This window comes from Nerophis lumbriciformis, linkage group LG08, assembly GCF_033978685.3.
Source record: "Nerophis lumbriciformis linkage group LG08, RoL_Nlum_v2.1, whole genome shotgun sequence".
Classification (NCBI taxonomy): Eukaryota; Metazoa; Chordata; class Actinopteri; order Syngnathiformes; family Syngnathidae; genus Nerophis; species Nerophis lumbriciformis.
In genome coordinates this window covers 10,327,978-10,349,532 of record NC_084555.2, presented here as the reverse complement: position 1 = coordinate 10,349,532, position 21,555 = coordinate 10,327,978, and the positions used below count along the sequence as shown (strand labels likewise).

Here is a 21,555-nt window from a genome sequence, read left to right as displayed (position 1 = left end):
AATGGACCTATGCCACAGTATTTTAATGTATTTGTACAATATGGGCATCTATATTAATATGATTTGCCTGAGTAGCTGGACGGGACAAAAAATAAATAAAAAATAAATGTATTTGTACATTATGTCAAACATATACTCTGCACTTTCTGCAGTTGAGTGAAAGGACCATTGTCATTATATAAGGCAATACGGTAATTTCGTACCAAAGAGATCTACTTTACGATGGAAAACATTGAAATGAATCTACAAGTCCAAATAATGGCCGATTTCATTTCTGCGAGCTTTATTCAATCAAAAAACATCCGCATTCTTTCGTAAAAACAGGTTTTCCTGTCAACTTCCTCTTTCCAAACACGATTCCTGACATTTACCATTTGACAACTTCCCTCTCCACCTTCTCAGAACACTTTCTAATATCTTCTCAGAACACTTTCCAATATGCATAAAATGAGTTCACTACTGCTCCACAAAGTATTATAATTGACTAGGCTTAAAACAGGCGGTTAATATGCAGTGCTTACGAATGATTAATAGGTTGGTTAACTATGACTGTGACTCAGGTGTTTTTCTACTCTGTGCACAGGATCGCCACTCCGCGCTCATAGAAGCTGTGCGGATCTTCGTTGGTAGCGATATCGAAGTCGACGGTGAAGATGAGGTCGGATCTGGTGAAGTTCAGGTAAACGGGCAGAGTAACCTGCAGAAAAGAAAAGAACAATGAGTGCATAGAAACAAAATAGGGGAAACTGGGTAACACATGGCACACTGACAAAGCTTAACCTATTGTTACTATAACAATCTACAAGGTTAATATAGGTTGCTTCTCTTTCTTCCCCTCCATTTTTCTGTATTATTTCGTATCTCTAGTTATTACATATATGTATTATTGCATTTGAACAACTGTATTGTTGATAATAGAGGTACATTATTGGTATTGTTAATTATCAATAGCGTTATTTCTATTGGTATTTGTATTGCTCCATTTGTAGTGTAATAATGCTCATTGTCATTTCTGTATTATTTTTTATTTTCGCTAACTGCTTATTTGCTATCACTTTTACCATCATATTTGTACATGTCGTATTTGCTGATGTTGCTCTATTGTTGTTGTTATTGTTGTGTTTGCTGTAGTTGTTTTTGTCTCTCTGTCTAATCCCACAATTTCCCCCTGTCTTCCTTTTTTTCTTTTTCTATGCCCTCCTGCCAAGGCCCGGCTGCACCAAATGATAATATAAATACATTTAATAAAGTCAAATACAAATAAGGCAACAAGAGAAGTATCCTACACTTCTGTTTTGTAAAGTAAATCTGAATAGCCGATATGGGCATCTACATCAACTATATGATTTGCCTGAGAAGCTGGACAGGACAAAAAAATATAAAAAAATAAAAAAGGAAACAAAATAAAAGATGGATGTATTCCGATCCTACCATGTGTCTCTTCTCAGCATTGCTTTGCTTGATCCAGCGCAGCTGAGTGAGAGGCAGCTCAGTGGAGATGGATGTGGACAATGACAGCTTGTTGTTGGCACATGTTGCTCCCTGCAGTTTGAGTCCTACAAATTTACACAGTCGGCGTTAACAGGCAATCCTCCAAAACACTCATTGCGGACGTTCAGTAGAAAATAAGACCTTTGATGCCGAAGCTGCACGCGTCCAGCGTGGCTCCCTGGGCGGTGGTGACGTTGACCTCCAGACACAACTCCTCCAGCGACCAGCTGTTAGCTTGGGCGACATATTGGCGGGTGGCCGTGATGTACGCCTCGGGCACAAACAGGCTGCCCAGACAAACGTGGATGCTCTAGGGAAATAATTTCCATGTTTGCTATTGATTAGTGGTGTTCAAAGTGACACACAGAGCCTAAGGTAGCCTATTTTCTTCATTATATATTGATTGAGAGTTTTAAGCAAATATTTACACAAAAGCTACAAATACAAGGGAAAGTGCAGGTTGCTGTGATTCTGTTGAGAATTTTTGCCATGTAAGATTTGCTATATGAATGAAAACCGACCATACCCCATTTAGTAATGTACACTGCCAACACCTACTGGACATGAGTGGAATAATATCTCCCCATGCAACATGATTTTTAGACAAGCGCCCCCTCCAAAAGTAGGGGTACAAAAAAATAATAATAATAATAATCACATCACAATTCTTATTTATTCCGATTATACATGAATTCTTAATATTAAAAAAAAGAAAAATGCAATTTTTAATAAAACAATACATTTCTAAAAATTCATGTGTACTGGTTAGGGGGCCTAAAAAAATTAATTCATATACGAATCAAGATTCATATTAATCCGATTCTAAAGCAATTACTACCGTATGTTTCGGATTATAAATCGCACCGGCTGAAAATGCATAATAAAGAAGGAAAAAAACAAATATGTCGCACTAGAGTAAAGTCGCATTTTTGGGGGAAATGTATTTGATAAAATCCAACAGCAAGAATAGACATTTGAAAGGCAATTTAAATTAAATAAAAAATAGTGAACAACAGCTGCATATTTCACTACTTCCAGCTTGTAACCTGCAGTATATGATTTCCTTTTGGGTGCCATTTTTGTTCAGCCCTTCTCAGTTTTTATAAGTTACCGCCAATGTCGAAATGATCAATTTTCATAGGTACGGAAGTAGTAGCAGGTAGCATCTTTTTTTTTTTCACAATGCACTTCTGCCATGACCCGCCCCCGCCAAATTGTTATTGGTTGACGTGTGTGTGTGTGACGATTGCTGATGTATGCCTAGTCTCTTACGTGAATGAGATAAATAATATTATTTGACATTTTACGGTAATGTGTTAATAATTTCACACATAAGTCGCTCCAGAGTATAAATCTCACCCCCGGCCAAACTATGAAAAAAACTGCGATTTATAATCCGAAAAATACGGTATTTTCTTTTTTATATCAATGTTAAAACATTTTTATTGTTAGGTCATCGTCGTACTTACCTGCTGTGCGCAGTTACTTTTGTCGGCTAAAAATGTTTGTCTTAGTTATCGTCAACACCCTTTTTTTTTTTTTTACCCCTGACTAAAATGGGACAATAACCAATCAAAACAAATAAATGTTGACAAAAAAAAAATTACAAAATTAATTGACCCTTGAGTCAAGTAAAAATGAGACGAAAAAGTTGAGATGAAATCCAATCATATATAATTTCATCTTTAGGCGGGTGGGACAAGTTAGTCAGCTGCATGTGGGAGAGGGGCGGGGCGTAAATCACAGCAGGGATCTAATTAGAACAACTGTCTTTTTAAAGGCAAGGTGTTTGGATTCTTCATTGGGAAAACAAGACTGTACACCTCAATACAATATGTCTTTTACACCTACAAGAAAGAGAAGACATATGGATACACTTATCTTTGCCACAGTTAACAACAAGATACATTGTAAACCCAGTGGCTCGATTTTCTCCGGTAAAAATACAACCAACTTTGCGTGCCATCTGCAGACTAATTGTCCGGACATCTCAATCAATCAATGCTTACCTATATAGCCCTAAATCACAAGTGTCTCAAAGGGCTGCACAAGCCACAACGACGTCCCCCCCCTCTATGCAACAACGAGCAGGCAGAAGCTTATGTGTCAAAATAACTCATACTGTATTGAATTACTGTTACTATTAAAGACAGTGATATGGATCCCCGTGGGTCTGAAATAAAAATGATTATATATGTATGTATTAGAGATGCGCGGTTTGCGGACACAACCGCGGAGTCCGCGGATTATCCGCGGATCGGGCGGATGAAATTTAAAAAAATAAGATTTTATCCGCTCGCGGGTCGGGTCGGGCGGATTAATTAGATTTTTTTTTTTTTTTTTTTTTTTTTTTTTTTTTGCGGGTGGCAGTTAAACCAATTGGGAAATATATATACATAGTTAAATGTTGTTACCCACATACGAAAAACGAGCAGGCACCTGCAGCATATGCCACAACAGAAGAAAAAAAAAGAAAAGAGATGGACACTTTTACGGAGCGGAGAAGGGACGCCTCGCCGGGGTCCGGGACCGAGGCCCCTTCCCCCGAGAGGGCCCCACCGGGAGCCGTAGCTGAGGCGATCCGCGAGAAGGGTCCGACGCACGTCCAGGCTCACTACCGCGCCCACCGCACCGACACCCCGCCTCGTCCGCTTTCGCCGCGGCCGGCGTCACGCGCAGCAGGTAAGCAGCTTACCTGCCCGCCACCCCCGTGGCCGGGGGCTCGTAACAGGGGTCCAAGGGCCGCAGGCCCCGGTAGGTCCAGGACAAAGTCCTGGTGGAGGGTTCAGGGCTTCGCCCCCCGACGCAAAATGATTATTAGCATTCAGACAGGTTAAAATGTTGCTAAAACCATCACTTTTCTATCAGTCACAGTGACTTTTCAAAACAAAAATATTACAGCAAAAATCATATGGGTTGATTGACATGTTTATTCTGTAAGCTAACTTCAATAGTTTGAAATTATTTTGACAGTTAATGCCAGTTATCCTGTCAACCTTTCACAAGACTTCAATTTGTTAATTGAAAGTATAAATAGTATAAACACTTTTAACAGTATGTCGTGCTGTGAAATACAGCCGACAGGATTGTGCATGCATGGTGCAGGAGAACAAAGGACTTCTTTAATTTAAGGTTTGTGATAAACCATCAAACTCATTCGTTAAAAGGACTCTATAGTAATATAAAGCGAATTTTTCTTGACATTATCATGCAAGAAAAGTTTATTTTTGGGACCGCGATCACCGCGTAATGATTTTTAAAGGTTGCATTACATTATTAACTGTCCCATGTGATCAGCCAGTGCGATTGGAAGTCCATGCTCAATTATTGCCTCCGTAAATAAAACTTCAGCACTTATCACATCCAAAGAATCTGTTTGGGCGACGAAAAACGTTGAAAGTTTTCCACTTGTATCGCTAGCAACGGCATTAGACTTGTGTTTTTTTGTCCCAACGTGGTCTTTTACATCGCTAATTCCTCCGTGTCCGATCGAAAAATCTTGTCTGCACAAGGTGCAATTCGCATAGTTTTCACCCTTTTTTTTTTTTTTAATTAATATTAGATATATAACAACGGGCGGATTGCGGGCGGGTGCAGTCCTGATCAAACGTTACATCGGGTGGATGGCGGATGGTTGACGACTTTCTGACGCGGTTGCGGATGAAATAATTGCCTATCCGCGCATCTCTAGTATGTATGTATATGTATATATATAATATTTACAAAGTTATTTAATGTTGGTTAAAATATGATTTCTCTAAGTTACGCACTCCAAATTGCCAACAGTTTGTGTATACAACTTTAATAATGTAACACTTTGTATTTTAGTCGAAGAAATTTACTGTAATGTTAGTAGACTAAAATGCTCGGTTTTCTCCGGTAAAAATACAACCAACTTTGCGTGCCATCTGCAGACTAATTGTCCGGACATCTATGCAACAACGAGCAGGCAGAAGCTTATGTTTCGAAATATCTCATACTGTACTGAATTACTGTTACTATTAAAGACAGTGATATTTAATGATGGAACAGAAAATATTTACAAAGCTATTAAATGTTGGTTAAAATATGATTTCTCCAAATTGCCAACAGTTTATGTATACAACTTTAATAATGTAACACTTTGTATTTTAGTCGAAGAAATGTACTGTAATGTTAGTCGACTAAAATGTTTGTGGATTTAGTCAAATAAAATATAGAAATCCTTGATGTAAATTGTGTTACAAACTGAGAACAAGTCATAAACATATGTGTTAGTAATTTCTATGATGTGGAAAAGGGGTAGGGTTAAATAAGCTTTGCTTCTTCCTACTGCTTTTCGGTCATGTTGTAAAGAAAAATGAAAAATATGTGATGTATCATGTTGATACTGTTTATATGTTCGAAATAAACTTCAACCAACCAATGTGACTAAACTAAAATATGTTCATCAAAAGACAAACTAAATAAAAACTGCTGTCAAAATGAACACTGGTTGTGCGTGTAAGTTAAATGTAGGGATGGGTATCGTTTACAATTTAACTGATACTAGTGTCAGTTAAATTGTAAACTCAAAATTTTGGAAAAAGTAAATACAAATATTTGCAAAAAACAAACAAAAATAACAATACCTTTTTATTTTTGCATAATTTTGTGACATTAAGGTTGAACAAACAAGTAATTCAAATATTTCTGTGATTTAAATTAAATAAATAATACATTAAAAAAAAAAAAAAATTGTCATAATTATTGCAGCAATATACAGAACAAATGTGCAAAAAAACAACTTGAGTTGTAATGTTTCATGCTCAAAATTCCAGGTGTTCCTAAATACAACCTTGCTTGCGGTAACAGTCATTGGTGCATAATGATGAAGTGCTGTGTTGTTGTGGTTACTGGCTAGGCTAATGCTGCAGTGCCAACGGTGTTATGAGGGCTGTAGCTGGCGTGTTAAAGTTGGCAATAAAGTTTAAAAAGAGCGTCAGACTGTGTGCTTCTGTCGGGACGCTACATTACTTACAAGACGATACTTATACAATGTCACTGCCAGGCACTTGCTGCAGGTTGATGAGTCTTCATTTGTTTAGCACTGAACTAAGGTGAGGTAGTGAGGTGCGGTGAATTATATTTATATAGCGCTTTTCTCTAGTGACTCAAAGCGCTTTACGTAGTGAAACCCATGCCCTAAGGCAGTGGTCCCCAACCTTTTTGTAGCTGCAGACCAGTCAACGCTTGAAAAACCGAGGGTTTAAAAAAAAAAAAAAAAAATTTGTCATAAAGAAATACAATCATGTGTGCTTACGGACTGTATCCCTGCAGACTGTATTGATCTATATTGATATATAATGTATATATTGAGTTTTTTATGTTGATTTAATTAAAAAAAAAAAAAAAAAAAAAAAAAAAAAATTTTTATATATATATATATATATATATATATATATATTTTTATTTTTTTATTTTTTTTTTATTTCTTGTGCGGCCCGGACCCGGTGGTTGGGGACCACTGCCCTAAGGCACGGATAGCTTCTTTTTCCGGTCCAGTTACTACTGTGTAAATCAGCACCGCTGCTACTATTATAGAATTGGGTTTCGGTGCCCATCCCAAGTCATATGTCAGCAGCCAAGGGCAATTTTGTAACCTGTAACCTGTTTTGAAAAGGTTGATCATTTTTATACCAATAATACAGTGCGAGAATCGATTAAATTTAGAATCAACTCTCAATTCAAACCATCACTCAAAGAATCAGAATGGAATCATGAGTTGTGGTAAGATTCCTTCGTCTAGTACTGATGGTACCATGTTATCACATTCAAAGTACAAGAAACGTGCTGTATAATATGTATTATACACATTTTTTACCTTGAGTTCTTTAGCGCCCCCGCTGGCAGCTCCCTGGGAGATTTGCTGCAGCTGTTTGATGCGCTCACTGAAGTCAGCCACCCATTGGATAACGGTCATGGAAACGGGAACCGTGTAGCGACACCAGCTGCGTGGGAGGATGCCTGGAACACAGTCAAATACAAACGAATGAGTATCGGCTGTACAGTAAAACCCCGCAAATATGAACGCACCCATAAAATGCCCCAAAAAATAGCTGTTAAAACTCACACTTATAAAACTTAATTGGTGAAATGCATAGATGATAATAAATAAAGATAATGAAATGTATTGTGCCTACCGATGCTATTTATAAAGCTGCAAGAAGTATCAGCAGGAAGTACAGCTAAAAATGTTTTTGTTTTCCTTTTCATAATTTTCTTTTACTAGTATCTTTTGAAGGCTAACAAGTCCTGCTCATTCATACACTAGTGTAGATGTCAATAGCAAAGTCTATGTATGTTAGCATCAAGCTAGCACATTTTTGGTAAGGTGGAGCTTTACTTTGTTGGAGCATTTAAGTACATTTTTATATTGGTATTGTTTGGGTTAGTCCGCTATCAGTGCTGCTGGAGTGATCGCAAAGTGCAAAGAGGCTGAGTCGGCAGCGGGCATGACATCTAATGCAACGCAGGTACCGAAAAATGGCATTGTTCAATTTTACGTGAAACAGGACAGGCAGGATTCGGTCTGTGCCAAAAAAAAGTACCAAATTCGGTACCCATCCTTAATTGTGCAGTACACGCCATTCAAGCAAGGTATCACGAACAATTTTCTACATCGATTCAATTCAATGGGTTCTAATTCGATTAATCACAATTCAATTTGATCAACACTTCAACATTGAAATTGTCTCTCATCTTTTATACAATACAAATGCAGTTTATTTTTCCCCTTACCAATACACTTGACAGTTTAAACATTTTAAAAAGACTTAAAAGTGCATTTTAAAAATAAAAGGAATTGCAAGTGAAAGTGTACTTTTATTGCAAAATTCCTATAGCAGTGGTTTATCAAAACAAAGTTTTCAAAATAAACTTTTCACCAAAAGAAAATCAAAAGGCAGAGTTGGAAGTTTTATTGTGAAAAAAAAAATCCTCCAATATGCGGTGGAGCAAATGGCAAACCCCAAATAGGCAAGGATCTACTTTTTTTTTTTTTTACTTCTCAGTTGCAAGTAAAACTAATACCCAGGCTTTTGAACTTTAACAATGAGTGTTGTCTTTTTACTTTTTTTTGGGAAAAACAACCTTAAAAGGTTTTCCGATTGCTCAGAGAAGTTTTAAGGGGCCATTATTGTGTAGTGCGTAACGGTGTACCTTTAACCAGGTCGCTGATAAGAGTGCGCAGATCGTTGGTTTGCTTCTTCTTGCCCTGGCACACTTGCACCACATCTGACAGATCCTGGCGGACCTCCTGAAGCATCTTGCCGCCCATCTTAACCTCACGCTCAAAAAAGCGGAACAGTGGGTCCTGGCGAGGAAAAAATTAGACAATTAAAATCTTGAGAGACCATCATGGGAGTACAGTGGAACCTCAATTTACGAACAGTCTCATCACAAAAGAACATTCTCTACAAAATGAGCAAGCACAAAATGGCTGCCATGGGGGAAACAAACTGAATGAATAAAGTGTTCGAACACAGAGATTTGGTTCGCACAAAGGCATATTTGGTGCGATGTACATGTTTGTAAACCGAAAAGTTAGCAAATAGAGGTGTTCGTAAAACGAGGTTCCTAGTTGCAAGTTGAGTGACATTAAATGTGGGTCAGAGTCCACTTGCATTTTACCTTGATATTCTCCACTGTGCGCTTGAGTGGATTGACAGTTTGGGGCATCAGTTGCAGCCAGTTGCAGGCGGTGCCGTGCAGCGTCCTCATCCAAGCCGGTTGGGCGTCGGATGTGGACGATGCACGCTCCTTTTTCTCGGTCTCGTAGGCAAGGTCATCCTCATCCTCCAGCATCTGCATTTTCAGCATCTTACCCATCATGTCAGTGCCTGCGCAACCCAGCCAGGGAGGGAGGAAGGAAGGAAGGAACGGGGAGTGAGCGGGAAGGAGAAATTAATAAGTGGAACACAAAGCTCATCTTGATGACGGCTCAGCTCGGGTTGCTTCAGAACACAAAAAGTGAGACAGACAAGGCTTCAGGCAATACATCCATCAAACAAACATGTAGGTTCCAAGTACATATTACCTCCTTGTAATCACCGACATGCCCAAATCATTAACCGAATGAATCATGAAACTAAATAGCTCTCTCAATAAAAGGCTTTTTCCCCATTTCAAGAAAAACTTGACTACAAAAATAGACCAATATGTGGTCACTTTGCAATGTTGTAAGCACCCATGTTTTATGGACCAGGCATCTACACACCTTTTTTGCAGTCTGCCGAAGTTCATACCTTTTGTTTTACTCTTCAATTACACTTGACATATATTGTAATATACAGTATATTACTTTAAGCATTAATTATTCTGGAGAAAATGATGAAAAGCAATAGTAAGCTCTGCACCTTTGACTTTTACATGAGAAAATGATGTGCATTCGTTGGGTTTTACAGGAGGAGGGACATATTTGTGATATAGGGGAGGGGAGGGAGTGTTGAAAAGGGTATTCACTCATCAGCCGCTTTATTACTTTAATCATCAGGTACACGTGAACTAGTGTTGTGAGGTTAACAAATGACATCAAGAGCTGCATCATTATGTCAAATTCATAGCAATTGAGTACGGCTATCTAAGGATGTAATTGTGTTTCCCTGAGTGTTCCCCTTTGAAGGAATCTTTCACGAAAGTACAATCTTTATCCATTTAAATACTGGGACACGGCAGCTCATCAGCCTATCAGTGAAACATTTTAAATATGGGGTTTAGGATCGGGACATCTTTACTGCTATCATGTACAGTACAGGCCAAAAGTTTGGACACCTCATTCAATGTTTTCTCTTTATTTTCATGACTATTTACATTGTAGATTGTCACTGAAGGCCTCAAAACTATGAATGAACACATGAGAGTTATGTACTTAACAAAAAAAGGTGAAACAACTGAAAACATGTTTTATATTCTAGTTTCTTCAAAATAGCCACCCTTTGCTCAGATTACTGCTTTGCACACTCTTGGCATTCGCTTGATGAGCTTCAAGAGGTAGTCCCCTGAAATGGTTTTCACTTCACAGGTGTGCCTTATCAGGATTTATTAGTGGAATTTCTTGCTTTATCAATGGGGTTGGGACCATCAGTTGTGTTGTGAATGAGAAGGTGTGTCCAAACGTGTGGCCTGTACTGTACATTAGGGAAGGATGTGGATGTTTAAAGTGGGTCCAATTCAAGTATTCCTAATAAAGTGACTGATGGCATGGCAGGCATGGTGGGGATGTGTCAGAGGGTGGGAATGGTGTCTTAGCAAAGCGACATGTTGGCTGTGAAATACAGCTGCTGGAGGGTGAGGATACACACTCCTTTTATCTTCTACTGTAAATATGACAGCTACAAAAGGAAACACAAACTGCACAACAAGAAACCTATACAGCTGCTTAATGACCATTGGAAAGATGTAAAGAATCACCACAGGGCTAACATCTCTGCATCTAAAATGGGGTCAAGGTGAACGTGAGAAAGAGCTAGGATAAAAAGGAGATGTGGTTAATTATTTGTTCCATGAAAACAGGTCTGATGAGGAAGAAGATGGATATGATGGAAGTGCAATCGCAGTGTTTAAAGAGGACTGCTGGCAGCGTACCCTGAGTGGTGAGCAAGACCTTCTCCGCATTGCTAGGCAACCCCAGCCAAGACGGCGTCTGAGTGTCAGGAAGCATCTCTACCCAGTGCATGAACTCCTCGCGCCTAGAAGAATAAAAAGTAAACAAATTATATATACATACACATTTACATATAAATACACACACCCACACCCACAAAGTTTGTGGGAAACTGCACTTTTAATTTATTTTGCCTATCATTCACTGTTCCTATGTAAGACAAGCACACATTTTTTAGTGCACTGGAACTCGTAAATAAACGCTACGCAATGGGAATCCCTCTATTCTGTCAATAAAGTGCTCTAAAAAACATAAAAAAACCTCCCTTAACGTTTTTTATACACTACGGTAAGTATATATGTAATATAGTAACATGCACATTGATAATATGAAATGTTTACGTATTTTGGTCATTTTAAGCATGAAGCGGTGTATTGATTTCAAACGCATCACGACGTTCGCCTTTGTCCTTCCAACAATGGCAACAGCACTACTACTCATTACAGACTTCATGAGCCAACAACGATTACTTTGGGACAAACGATGATCCAGAACCTTAGAATTTGAGCTTGAATACACGGACAATGAGCTACAGGTTTTAGAAGCTGTGTGCTAAACAGATCCAGCGTTAGTAAAACACTAAGCATCATGCAGCAGTATTACCAAGTGCTAAACAAGAAATACAAAGTACAAATATAATAAAATAAGCACTTACTGTACAATGTCTGCTCTCAATGGAATGCCGACTGATGGGATGTTCATATCTTCCCATTTAGATGAATAATTAATAAATTCTCCACCACAAGCAAAAAAAAAAAAAGTTTGCAGCAAACGAGCGTTTTTTTTCGTGTCTTTCTCACCATCTCAGAGTCTAGATTGAATGTCAAAGTTTACCAACTTCTCGGTTCTACTATCCAGGTGGGAGGGATGATTTATAATTCAAAATTAACTTTCAATTACTCGGAGGTGATGCAGCAGCTCAGTATGTCAGTACTGAAGCTGCATAAGCTAGTTACCTCTCTGTGATCACGGCGACGCTAAAAACAGTTACTTAACATTAGCTCTTAATACAAAACAATATCGCTAATACTTGGTTCATATCTAGGTCACGAGATGTAAATAAAGTATTGTTGGCAGTTTTTCGATGTTTTTATAGAGTGCTTTATGGGTGCAATAGAGTACTCCCATTAGCTGCATTGTTAGCCACCTCCTACTTGTCTTTTACGAATTACAATGCATTCAAAATCCCTATGTCTCACATGGGGATTGTGAATGATAGGCAAAATTCACCCCAAAAGTGTAGTTATCCTTTAAATTAAAAAAGTACACACTGGCTGAGAAAAGATTGGGTGATGCTACTGACCGAATGCCATCAGGCATCTTGATGTCTTTGTGTCCGTCAACTTTGAGTGCGAGTTTAAACTCGCTGTCAAAGCTCCCCTTGGTGAAAATGCGATCCAGGAACGTGTTAAGCAGACGCTGGTCAAACTCATTGTCGATGCGGCCGCCATAGATGGATTGGGCCATGAGGGTTTTTAGGGCTGCCCAAGGGATCTTGTCTGGGGCGATGTTTTGACGACCCTGTGAGCGTAGGGGTGCCATTTGTATTCATGTGTATCATTTGTATTGGGGGCAGGCGGCGGCATTTGCTTTAACTAACCTTAGCGGTGTCATCCAGCCAGGTGTCGACCGTGTCACAGGCGGAGCGCAGGTCAGACTCTCCAAACTCGTACTTCTTGGACCAACCCAGAGGTGCGTAGCGCAGACGTTCCTGGATGACAGCATGGAACCAGGCCAGCAGGAAGTACAGACGGGCACGCTCATTGGGAGCCTGTAAAAACATAGGAAAAATGTGTTAAGATAGGAAACCGTGGCGATAGGGGTACAGGTAAGTTTGAGCTGCAGGTGACCTTGCACATGCGAGCAACAGGTATGCTGCTGAAGGTGCGCAGCATGTTGGCCTTTACACCAGGAGGAGGCTCGAAGACAAAAATACGACCAGCCCGAAGCAGATTCACTGGAACCTAAAGGGAAAATAATTCAGTTCAAATGAAGACAGAGATAAAAAGTAGTTCAGTTTGCGATTTACTGTCAATCTTTCTATAATAAATATAAAATAGTTGTGGTAGATGACCACAGCATATCCCACAGGACATCAATCCAATACAAGTAGCCGACTATGCTCTATCCATGAGCAATTGGCAATTAATGTTTATTTATTATTAGTGTTTCCATGCCAGTGGCATATTGGGATATTGCTAACCTTACGTCATAGTACAGGAAACAAACTGGTGGATACTGAGTCAATAAAGTCTCTGTGGGTTGAAGTAGTACACTCCATTTTGCCTTAACTACTGATGGGTACCTTTTGCATTTGAATCGATACCGGTAACACAACGGTACCAATTTTCTGTCAGTCTGTGTGTGCTCATTGTTAATAAATGTTAATTTGTTTAATAACGTAGCAGTAGTGTATAGGCTATGGTGTTTTGCCTAGTTAGGAAGTAGTCTTTGCCATGAAACTGAATCTAGTCTTTTGTTGCACCCTACAAAATGTTTATACTGTAAGTATTGTACTTATTACATACACACCAGCTGTTGATTGTAACATGCATTTTAGTTGTAGTTATTACCAACTTAGGTGTTGAAATCGCCATGTAAAATTGCTAATGCTAGACAGTAGCATGATGGCAAATAGGTGTGGGAATTTTTGGCCACCTCACAATTCGATTACAATTCAGGAGCTACGATTCGATTAAAAATAGATCAATGATGCACCTTTAATTTATGTATAATGATACAGTTTTACATTTCTTTTCGTTTCACAAAATAAGCGTTTCCCATCACATTTATACAACTACAGCACCAGAAATGTGCTGCTGAAGCAAGTCCGTTTTTTTAAATTTTTTGTAAGGGTCCCCCCTTACGACATTTTAGCAAAAACTTTTTCCATGAAACCTTTTTTTTTCTTCCATTATGGCAAATCTTAAGTAAATTTGCATTGAGCTAGCACATTTTGAAAAGTGGAGCCTTACTTTACGTTTAAGTGTTTTCTACCAGGCATACCGTACCGGTACTTGCTTGGCATGGATAATTGCAACATTACCTAAAGGCAGTTCGACTAAGTCCGCTCTGAGTGAGAAGGGAGTGCTTGTTTGCTCCGGTGCATAGTCTGTAACCGGATGTGACGTCACAGGCAACAAAGGTATCAATATATGGCACCATTTGATTTTACGTGAACCGGTACCAGATAGTACTGACGGACTTCAGTCAGTGCCTCTAATATCTACCAAAGTAGCCTCAATTGCATTCAAATAGATTACTATGCCCATCTCAGGTTTACAACACACAATGTATACATACTATGTGTGATGAATTGTGGAAAAAAAGAACAAGCTACCTTAGGGTTGATCTCCATCGTCAGGAAGAGCCTGAAGCTAGAATGAGGCTGCATAGAGTGAAGCTTCTTCTCCAACTGCATCAGCCAGCCTGGGGCCAAGTGGACGTTCTCCAACATCACCCACCTCCCAGACTTGACGGCGGTGTTGATGTCTCGGTCTGCCTTGTTAAAGCCCTCAGCGGAACCTGTGGATAAAAAAGAAAAATCGCAAATCAGCAAAAGTATTCTTCAGAGGCATCATGTTTAACATTTCATTTGTCCTTACCAATGGAGATGGAAGTAATTTGTTTGTTTTGCTCAGTAGCCAGATCTCGCACTAGACCACTAGCATCATAACCCGGGACAGAACACATCAGCACAGGTGTACTGGGCTTCACCTGCATGTATAAAAGGACAGATAATTGCAACACTAACATGACTTGTTCTAAGAACACTTCTTGAAGATAACCAGTACCTCACTATCCACAATATTGGCCAGGTCGATGGGCTGCTCGATGATGTTCATGAAGGTCTCTCCCAGGACCTTTGCCACAAAGATGTGAGACATGGCTAACAGGCGGTCTGGGTGGAACGTCTGAATCAGCAACATCTGGTGCACTGCTTGGCCAATAGGAGCTGAGGAGGAAGAGGGTAAACAGATGGTTTGAGTGCAGAACAGCACATGTGGGAAGTAGATGGAGTTGAACAAAAAAAAAAAAATTACTAGACTGCTTCTCTTCTGACCACAGGTAAGGAACAGCCAGCTCAGGGTTGTTGCTCTCAAGCCACATGAAGATTTGCTGTGGCAAAACATCATGAAAACATGACATACTCAGTATAATAAGCAAATTTACCATAATTTCTGGTATTTCCTAAAACCCTACACTTTATACAATGCAGCGACTAGACTATGGATTTTTCCGGTGTGATGGACAATGTCTGCCCCTGAAGAGCGGCAACACAGTCACGCACACACACACTCTTTAGGGATGCAACGGTATTGTAAATATCGCAATATTTCGGTTTTAAAATGCCGTGGTATGTGACAGTATCGAACAAGAACTTGGGAGTACTCCCGTCAATGTAGTTTTTTTTCTAGCGCTATTAATTTTGCTGGTCTGACTAGTAAACTACATCTTCCATGAACCTCCTGCAAAGTTTAAATCAGAAGTATGGACACATTACGATTTTACAATGAACACAATAACGCTTAATGAGAAAACATAAAGTTGGGAGTCTTTCGTCGGTCCGATGAATGAGCAGACTTGCAGTTATTTTCTTTTGGCATAAATCCTCATGAGGGAGCATGGACATGCAAAAGAAACACTGCACACCACAACGTCTACAACGAGGAATATGAGTAGTAGGTCACTTGACGAACCATAACCCGGAAAATATCCTTGATGTAAAACCAAGAAGCCAGTGTAACATCACTTTGTGAGCTATTTACATTATTAAAAGCTAAGTTGTCAGTTAACAGCCTGAGAATCAGCATTCTCCTAACTAAAACATAAATGTCCACTGCAGAGGAGAGTGCTCCTCAGGAAGTTAAAAGACACTAAACGGAACATTGTTTTACACTTGTTTAATTGTCAGTTTAAAGACACTCAACTAACACTTCAACACTTAAACATAGTTTCTGCAGGTATCAGCAAGTCTAATTTAATGTTTTTTATTGCCACTTAAAATAAATGTAATGCCCTTGTCCTTCTGCAAATAGTTATTATATAAAGTCAAGAGGTTACCATTGTCTGTATAGACAAACCTGTAAGCAATTGACAATGATAATCTTGAATTAACGGTTACTATCCAGCAATGTTCGCTCTAATTTATCTGAGCAAACGCAGAAACCTCCCTGAGCATTCAGTGGTCCACCCGTGAGCAACATAAACGTGTTCACTGTCGTCACACCAGCATCACACCAGTCCCAAAGCTGACATAAGTTAAATGTTTTAATATAATATTAAAATAAAAGCAGTCATTTTCATTCAATTATTTTGTAATATAAATGATTTGGCCTAACTTGACTCTAGCCAGACCCTTGTAGTTCACTGAGCTCAACACAAGGGTCTGAGCTCGAAGGCATTGCAAACTCCTTCTCGACAGCAAAAAATAATGAACCAATCAGGATCGCCGGGAGGGATTTCATAGATGTGACGTAGCGCCGAAGGGACTGTTTGATTCAAACAACAATGGCGGCACGTAGCGAGGAGTCGTGTGCTGACATTGATTCTGCTATAGCAACTGTTTTGCGACATCGATCGAATATTCATTATTTAAAAGATGAACAGAGAACGGTTTTGAAGGCATTGTTTGGTGGCAAAAATGTTATGGCTCTTCTTCCGACCGGGTTTGGATTTCCCAGCGCCGCTCTCATCAGCGTCACGGGTTGATTTCAATGTGAGTGGTTGAAGTAGTACGTCATTCAAGATAACGGACAAGTGGTTTATCCAATCACATACAATGATTTTTTTTTTTTAGAAGGCTATGCCTTCTGAAATAAATCTATGGAGGACTCCCAGATTCATGTGTGGAACTCAGCAAACGACAAGGATATGGCGAGAGTCAGGTTAGATTTGGCCCATTGGTAATGAAAATTAAAAAAAAAAATCTTGTTTTTCATGAGCTGTATGTTAAATGGCTGGGTGGTGGTGTCCTGTTTTGGAAAGAATTCAAGACATGTACCCCTTTAAGAGATCACATTTTGTTCCCCTTAAAACATTCACATTTTGCACAATGAGATGTGTGCTGCAGCACAAGCTTGGGATGCAGTATACAACTTTTTGTCTGTAAAATATAGCATTACATTGTTTTTATTAACATTCATGTAATCTAGTAACTGCATTTCATAGAACGGAACAGATTCCCACAAAACGGAAATTCATCACTACTGGGCTTCAAAAGGCTGTATCACTGCTCGCCAAAGACTTCAACGGTTTCAGTGGACTAGAGGACGAAGACAACACTCTCCAGTAGACTACTTTATGCCGTGTTAAAGACACTGTCTTTTCTTAAATTTGTGAATGAACACAAGCGCATACGTAAATATTTTATGTGTCAATGTGTACACCTACAGCTTATAAACTTGGCGGCCAATATTTGTACAAAATAAAATTTATCCCAAAATTAGGTGCGCTCTATAGCCTGGAAATGACGGAAGAGTTAGGTAAACAACAAGCCAACTGCGTCACAGTGTATTTACCTCATCAGCCTGAATCTTGGCCACCACGTCTTTGAATGCAGGCAGGCGGCTAAGGCGGATCATTGCCTCGCTCTGCTCAGAAGTCAGACCCCTCACCTTGGGCAGAGACGTGCCAGTTAGCACAATCTCCTTACCACGCAGGAAGTGCTGGAACTCTGCGTCATAGGACGGCTCGCTAAAAAGTTGAGAACAAGTTAGAATTGTACTTGGCAGATTTTGCAGACAACTGCATACAACTGAATATGGACCTGGTCATTCCCTTGAGGCTGATCTTGGCCAACAGCATGGCGAAAGTAATGTGGTCCTGGTGCAACATTCCCCTGGCAACTCGGTTGAACGCCACCTAAAGTGGAGAAAACAAACAGTTTCATACAATGAGAGTGAATGTTCTTGCTCTTAAAAGTTGGAGTTCCTACCTGGAAAAGGTCTTTTGTGATGACAGCAAGTCTTTGCGAGTGGTCGCTGATGCTCTTGAGGTTGGGGTTTTCATACAGCACAGTGTGGTAGGTGTCCAGGAAAAAGTGAAGGGAATACTGGTACAGGAAGTGAATCTGGAACAAGATATAAACAAGATAAGATAATGATAGCACGAGCATTAGATGTAATTCCATGTGTTTATGTTAAGACCTGGTTGAGAGCTTCCATAGTGAAGTAGATGCTGCTGCAGGCGGATGATAGGGATAAGTACTGCTGCGAAACTGCCTCCACCTCGGCCATGATGATATCTGTCTCCTCCACCTTCCTGGTGACCTCGGCGGCCTCCTTCTTCAGGTTCTCCAGTGTGGTGATGATGGTGTCGTCATCTAGGATGCGGCCTTTAACCTCGTTAAGCGCCTGCAGCAGGGATTTTTCCAGCTGACGCAGACGCAGTTGGAACTCGCCTGAAGAGAAAAGAAAAATGTGGATCAGTGACGTGTTCCTTTAAGTCACCGTGTACAAGTGTGCGTCGCACCCTGCAGTTTGAGAAGATCCGAGCGTTTCTCATCTACGTCCGGCCTTTCAGCTTTAAGCACCTCATTAAGACATTGGCTCTGCAAGCTGCTGCGAGTCACCGTGAAGTTGACGAATGTCACACGAGAACACAAGTCTGGTGGGAATTCAACCTGCATGAAAGGCGACACCAGTCAGCAACTTATTTCAAGTACACCATCTATGGTAAATTGTAAATGGCATTTATTTTCCTTCTTACCGTAGGGTCTCGTGTAGAAAGGAAGATGACAAATGAAGGCGACAGATCGATGTCCTGGTCTCCCAAGGTGATGAGGACACGCCCACCAGTTCGGCGGACCTCTCTGTTTAACACCGGGTTCAAGATGGGGTCATAACTCTCAACATCCTTAAAAAAAAAAGGGAGACAAATTAAAAATGCAGTCAAAATACTCTACATCAGTGGTCTTCAACAAGGGGTCCACATGTTAACATGTTTCTCCATGTACTGGGTTAACGCATGCGCAGTGTTTGTGGGCGGGAAGTAGGTAGTGAGAGTTTTCAGGTTTTTCCTCTGTGCAAAGGAGATTAAATGTTGTGTACGAGAATAAATGTTGTGTTTATTCACCTGCACTTAACACACAACCCCCAGGGGGTACGCAGTGGTTGAGTTTAAATATATATATATATATATGTATTTCCCCTCACAACTTCTCCAAAAATGTAAATGTCTATAAATACACATTGTAGATTCCTAATTAAGCCTTTAGCTTGACGCTCCTCTACTTTCTCCTGCTCCGCTTGCTGCGGCAACAACAAACAAATTCCAGACGCTCCTCTTCGTTTTGTATCGTTTACTTAATAATTCAAAAACGTAAAACAATAACGATGTGGGAACAACTGAATGGCAAAATAAAAGGAGTTTGTTACAGTAGGTGTTAGAAAAAGCAAGACTAAGAAAAAGTAAGAGTGAGGTCAAAAAACTGTGTGGCTCAATTCCCCCGCACCTGACTGCCATTACCCATAATGCACTCTGTCCAAAAACCAACCAACCACAGATCCTTCCGCCATATATGCAATCAAACAGTTACGTCATCAAATTTAGACAAATGTAATAATTACAAATAAAGTGTACCTTATAAATATTCTAAGCATGCAAATATATACATTTTCGTATTATGCAAATAAAGTAAATAGGCCCATTTTGGCTGAATAAACATAAAGCACCTTCCATAAAAATGTAAATTAACTTAAACAGCATTTAGGCTCCTACACACATGAACACTGAGCCAACACACTGACATGTGGTTAAATGTGAATACATAACATATAACATGAATAAATAATTATTATATTCATGTTAGCATTCAAGATAGTTTAAGATAGCCATTAATGCACTAGCTTAGTTGTCAGCTAGCAATTGGCGTGCTAGTTGCCAGCTGGCAATTAATGCCCTCGTTGTCAGCCAGCTATAAGCATGCAGTATCGTCCTGAAAGCCAGCAATACCTGAACCAGTAGAGGGTTTCCAAAACGCAAGGCACTCTCCAGGTTCTTCCTGAAGGCGTCGTCCAAGAAGCTGGTTCGTGTGATCTTGCGGTCTTTGTACTCGTTCATTATGAACTCCGTGGCTTGCCCAGATGGGTCGATGATAAGCGGATACCTTTTGAGGAGGTCATGATGAGTCAATGTGTTAAAACTCTCGATATGATAGTATTCAGACTTTGTGGGTTTACATCTACTTACCTGTTGAATCTCTTTAGCATGATGGCATTCTCAGTGCAGAGGTCATCCGCTGGGAGAGAGTTGGCCTGCCAGCGGAGCCTCTCGTCTGCGTTGGAGAGGTATTCTGTCCTGGCAATGTCAGTTCGGAACTGAGGAAGAATAGTGAGCGGGTTGGAAAAAAGAAAAAAAAGTAGCAAGATCTGCCAGACAAATGGGAAGTCTGAGAGGTATGCAAGTTATATAACTTACCTGTATATTGGCTTGCTGCAGGTGATGAGACCAAGTGGTGAACAGGTTCTGTCTCATCTGCTGTTCAAAGTAGCCAGCATACGAAATGAACGCCGCAGAGAGCAGACAGTCACCAGCGATGGTAGACATCTGGTTCTTAAACGTCTCACTGGTTTTCTCCCAGCGCTCCCTCTCAGCTGACAGACTTTTCAGGAGGGCTGTGCTGCGATTCACCTGCAAGTATTAAACCGATTTAAGAAAACCCCATGCAAAAGGATGACGAAGAGGGAATTGGTGATTTGAAATGCTGGTTAGCTACCTTAGCCTCCACTGCAGCCAGGTCAGCTTTGATGGCCTGGGCCTCTGAGATGAGAACAGCGTACTCCTCCTTATAGCGAGCAATGCTAGCCTCCAGGTCCCTAATCATCTGCTCCACCTCCTCAGCCTTCGTCTTGTTGTCCGTGGCATCGTCCTCGAGCTTCTGAAGCTCGCTACGCAGAGGCTCCACGCGTTTCAGCATGTCAGCATAGTTGAGCTACACAAGTCAAGTAACAGTTAAACCCTCTGTTGATTTGAATATACCTCAATTCAATTTAAATATACTGGGATGGTCCTTACCTGAGCAATAGCCCATTTCACCATAGGGCCGCAAGCCAGCGAGGCTCTGTTGACTTGGTCATAATTGTAGCTCGGGTTGGACATGTAGTTCTTCTTCATCTTTTCACGAATGGAGTCACTGTAAAGAAACAACCCAATCCATGTTTTAGAGGAGAGCAACACTGCAGAAAGTTACAGTAGCATATAGAAATATTGATTAAGTTCCTCAAATAGTGTCCACGGGGATGTTTATTTAATGAACTGCAGAGTGCAATGTACTAGGCATTAATTAACCCTTGTGCACCCGAAGACCCAAAGCGGGCGTTGCATGTGCTCCTTATATGATGATTGTTCAGTTTGAGGGTTCGCGGTCTGAAATTTCACTA

At 40.2% G+C, this 21,555-nt stretch overlaps 1 protein-coding gene across 2 annotated transcripts in view; it reads right to left on the bottom strand.

The window, feature by feature from the left end:
- Positions 1-266: 266 nt before the first annotated feature.
- dync1h1 (dynein, cytoplasmic 1, heavy chain 1) overlaps positions 267-21,555 on the bottom strand; it is a 55,677-nt gene continuing 34,388 nt past the window's right edge. For both annotated transcript variants that reach the window (XM_061968224.2, XM_061968225.2), the window contains exons 53-77: positions 21,191-21,308; positions 20,892-21,107; positions 20,594-20,806; positions 20,366-20,493; positions 20,129-20,282; positions 18,884-19,030; positions 18,647-18,797; positions 18,322-18,575; positions 18,111-18,245; positions 17,943-18,037; positions 17,695-17,869; positions 15,217-15,292; positions 14,968-15,128; positions 14,779-14,890; positions 14,514-14,698; positions 13,024-13,137; positions 12,774-12,944; positions 12,477-12,694; positions 11,095-11,198; positions 9,142-9,350; positions 8,671-8,824; positions 7,334-7,476; positions 1,633-1,801; positions 1,432-1,556; positions 267-697 (exon numbers count right to left, since the gene is read on the bottom strand). In XM_061968224.2, coding sequence (XP_061824208.2) covers positions 569-697; positions 1,432-1,556; positions 1,633-1,801; positions 7,334-7,476; positions 8,671-8,824; positions 9,142-9,350; positions 11,095-11,198; positions 12,477-12,694; positions 12,774-12,944; positions 13,024-13,137; positions 14,514-14,698; positions 14,779-14,890; positions 14,968-15,128; positions 15,217-15,292; positions 17,695-17,869; positions 17,943-18,037; positions 18,111-18,245; positions 18,322-18,575; positions 18,647-18,797; positions 18,884-19,030; positions 20,129-20,282; positions 20,366-20,493; positions 20,594-20,806; positions 20,892-21,107; positions 21,191-21,308 — 3,856 coding nt within the window. In that variant the 3' untranslated portion in view covers positions 267-568. The remainder of the gene's footprint in view (positions 698-1,431; positions 1,557-1,632; positions 1,802-7,333; positions 7,477-8,670; positions 8,825-9,141; positions 9,351-11,094; positions 11,199-12,476; positions 12,695-12,773; positions 12,945-13,023; positions 13,138-14,513; positions 14,699-14,778; positions 14,891-14,967; positions 15,129-15,216; positions 15,293-17,694; positions 17,870-17,942; positions 18,038-18,110; positions 18,246-18,321; positions 18,576-18,646; positions 18,798-18,883; positions 19,031-20,128; positions 20,283-20,365; positions 20,494-20,593; positions 20,807-20,891; positions 21,108-21,190; positions 21,309-21,555) is intronic.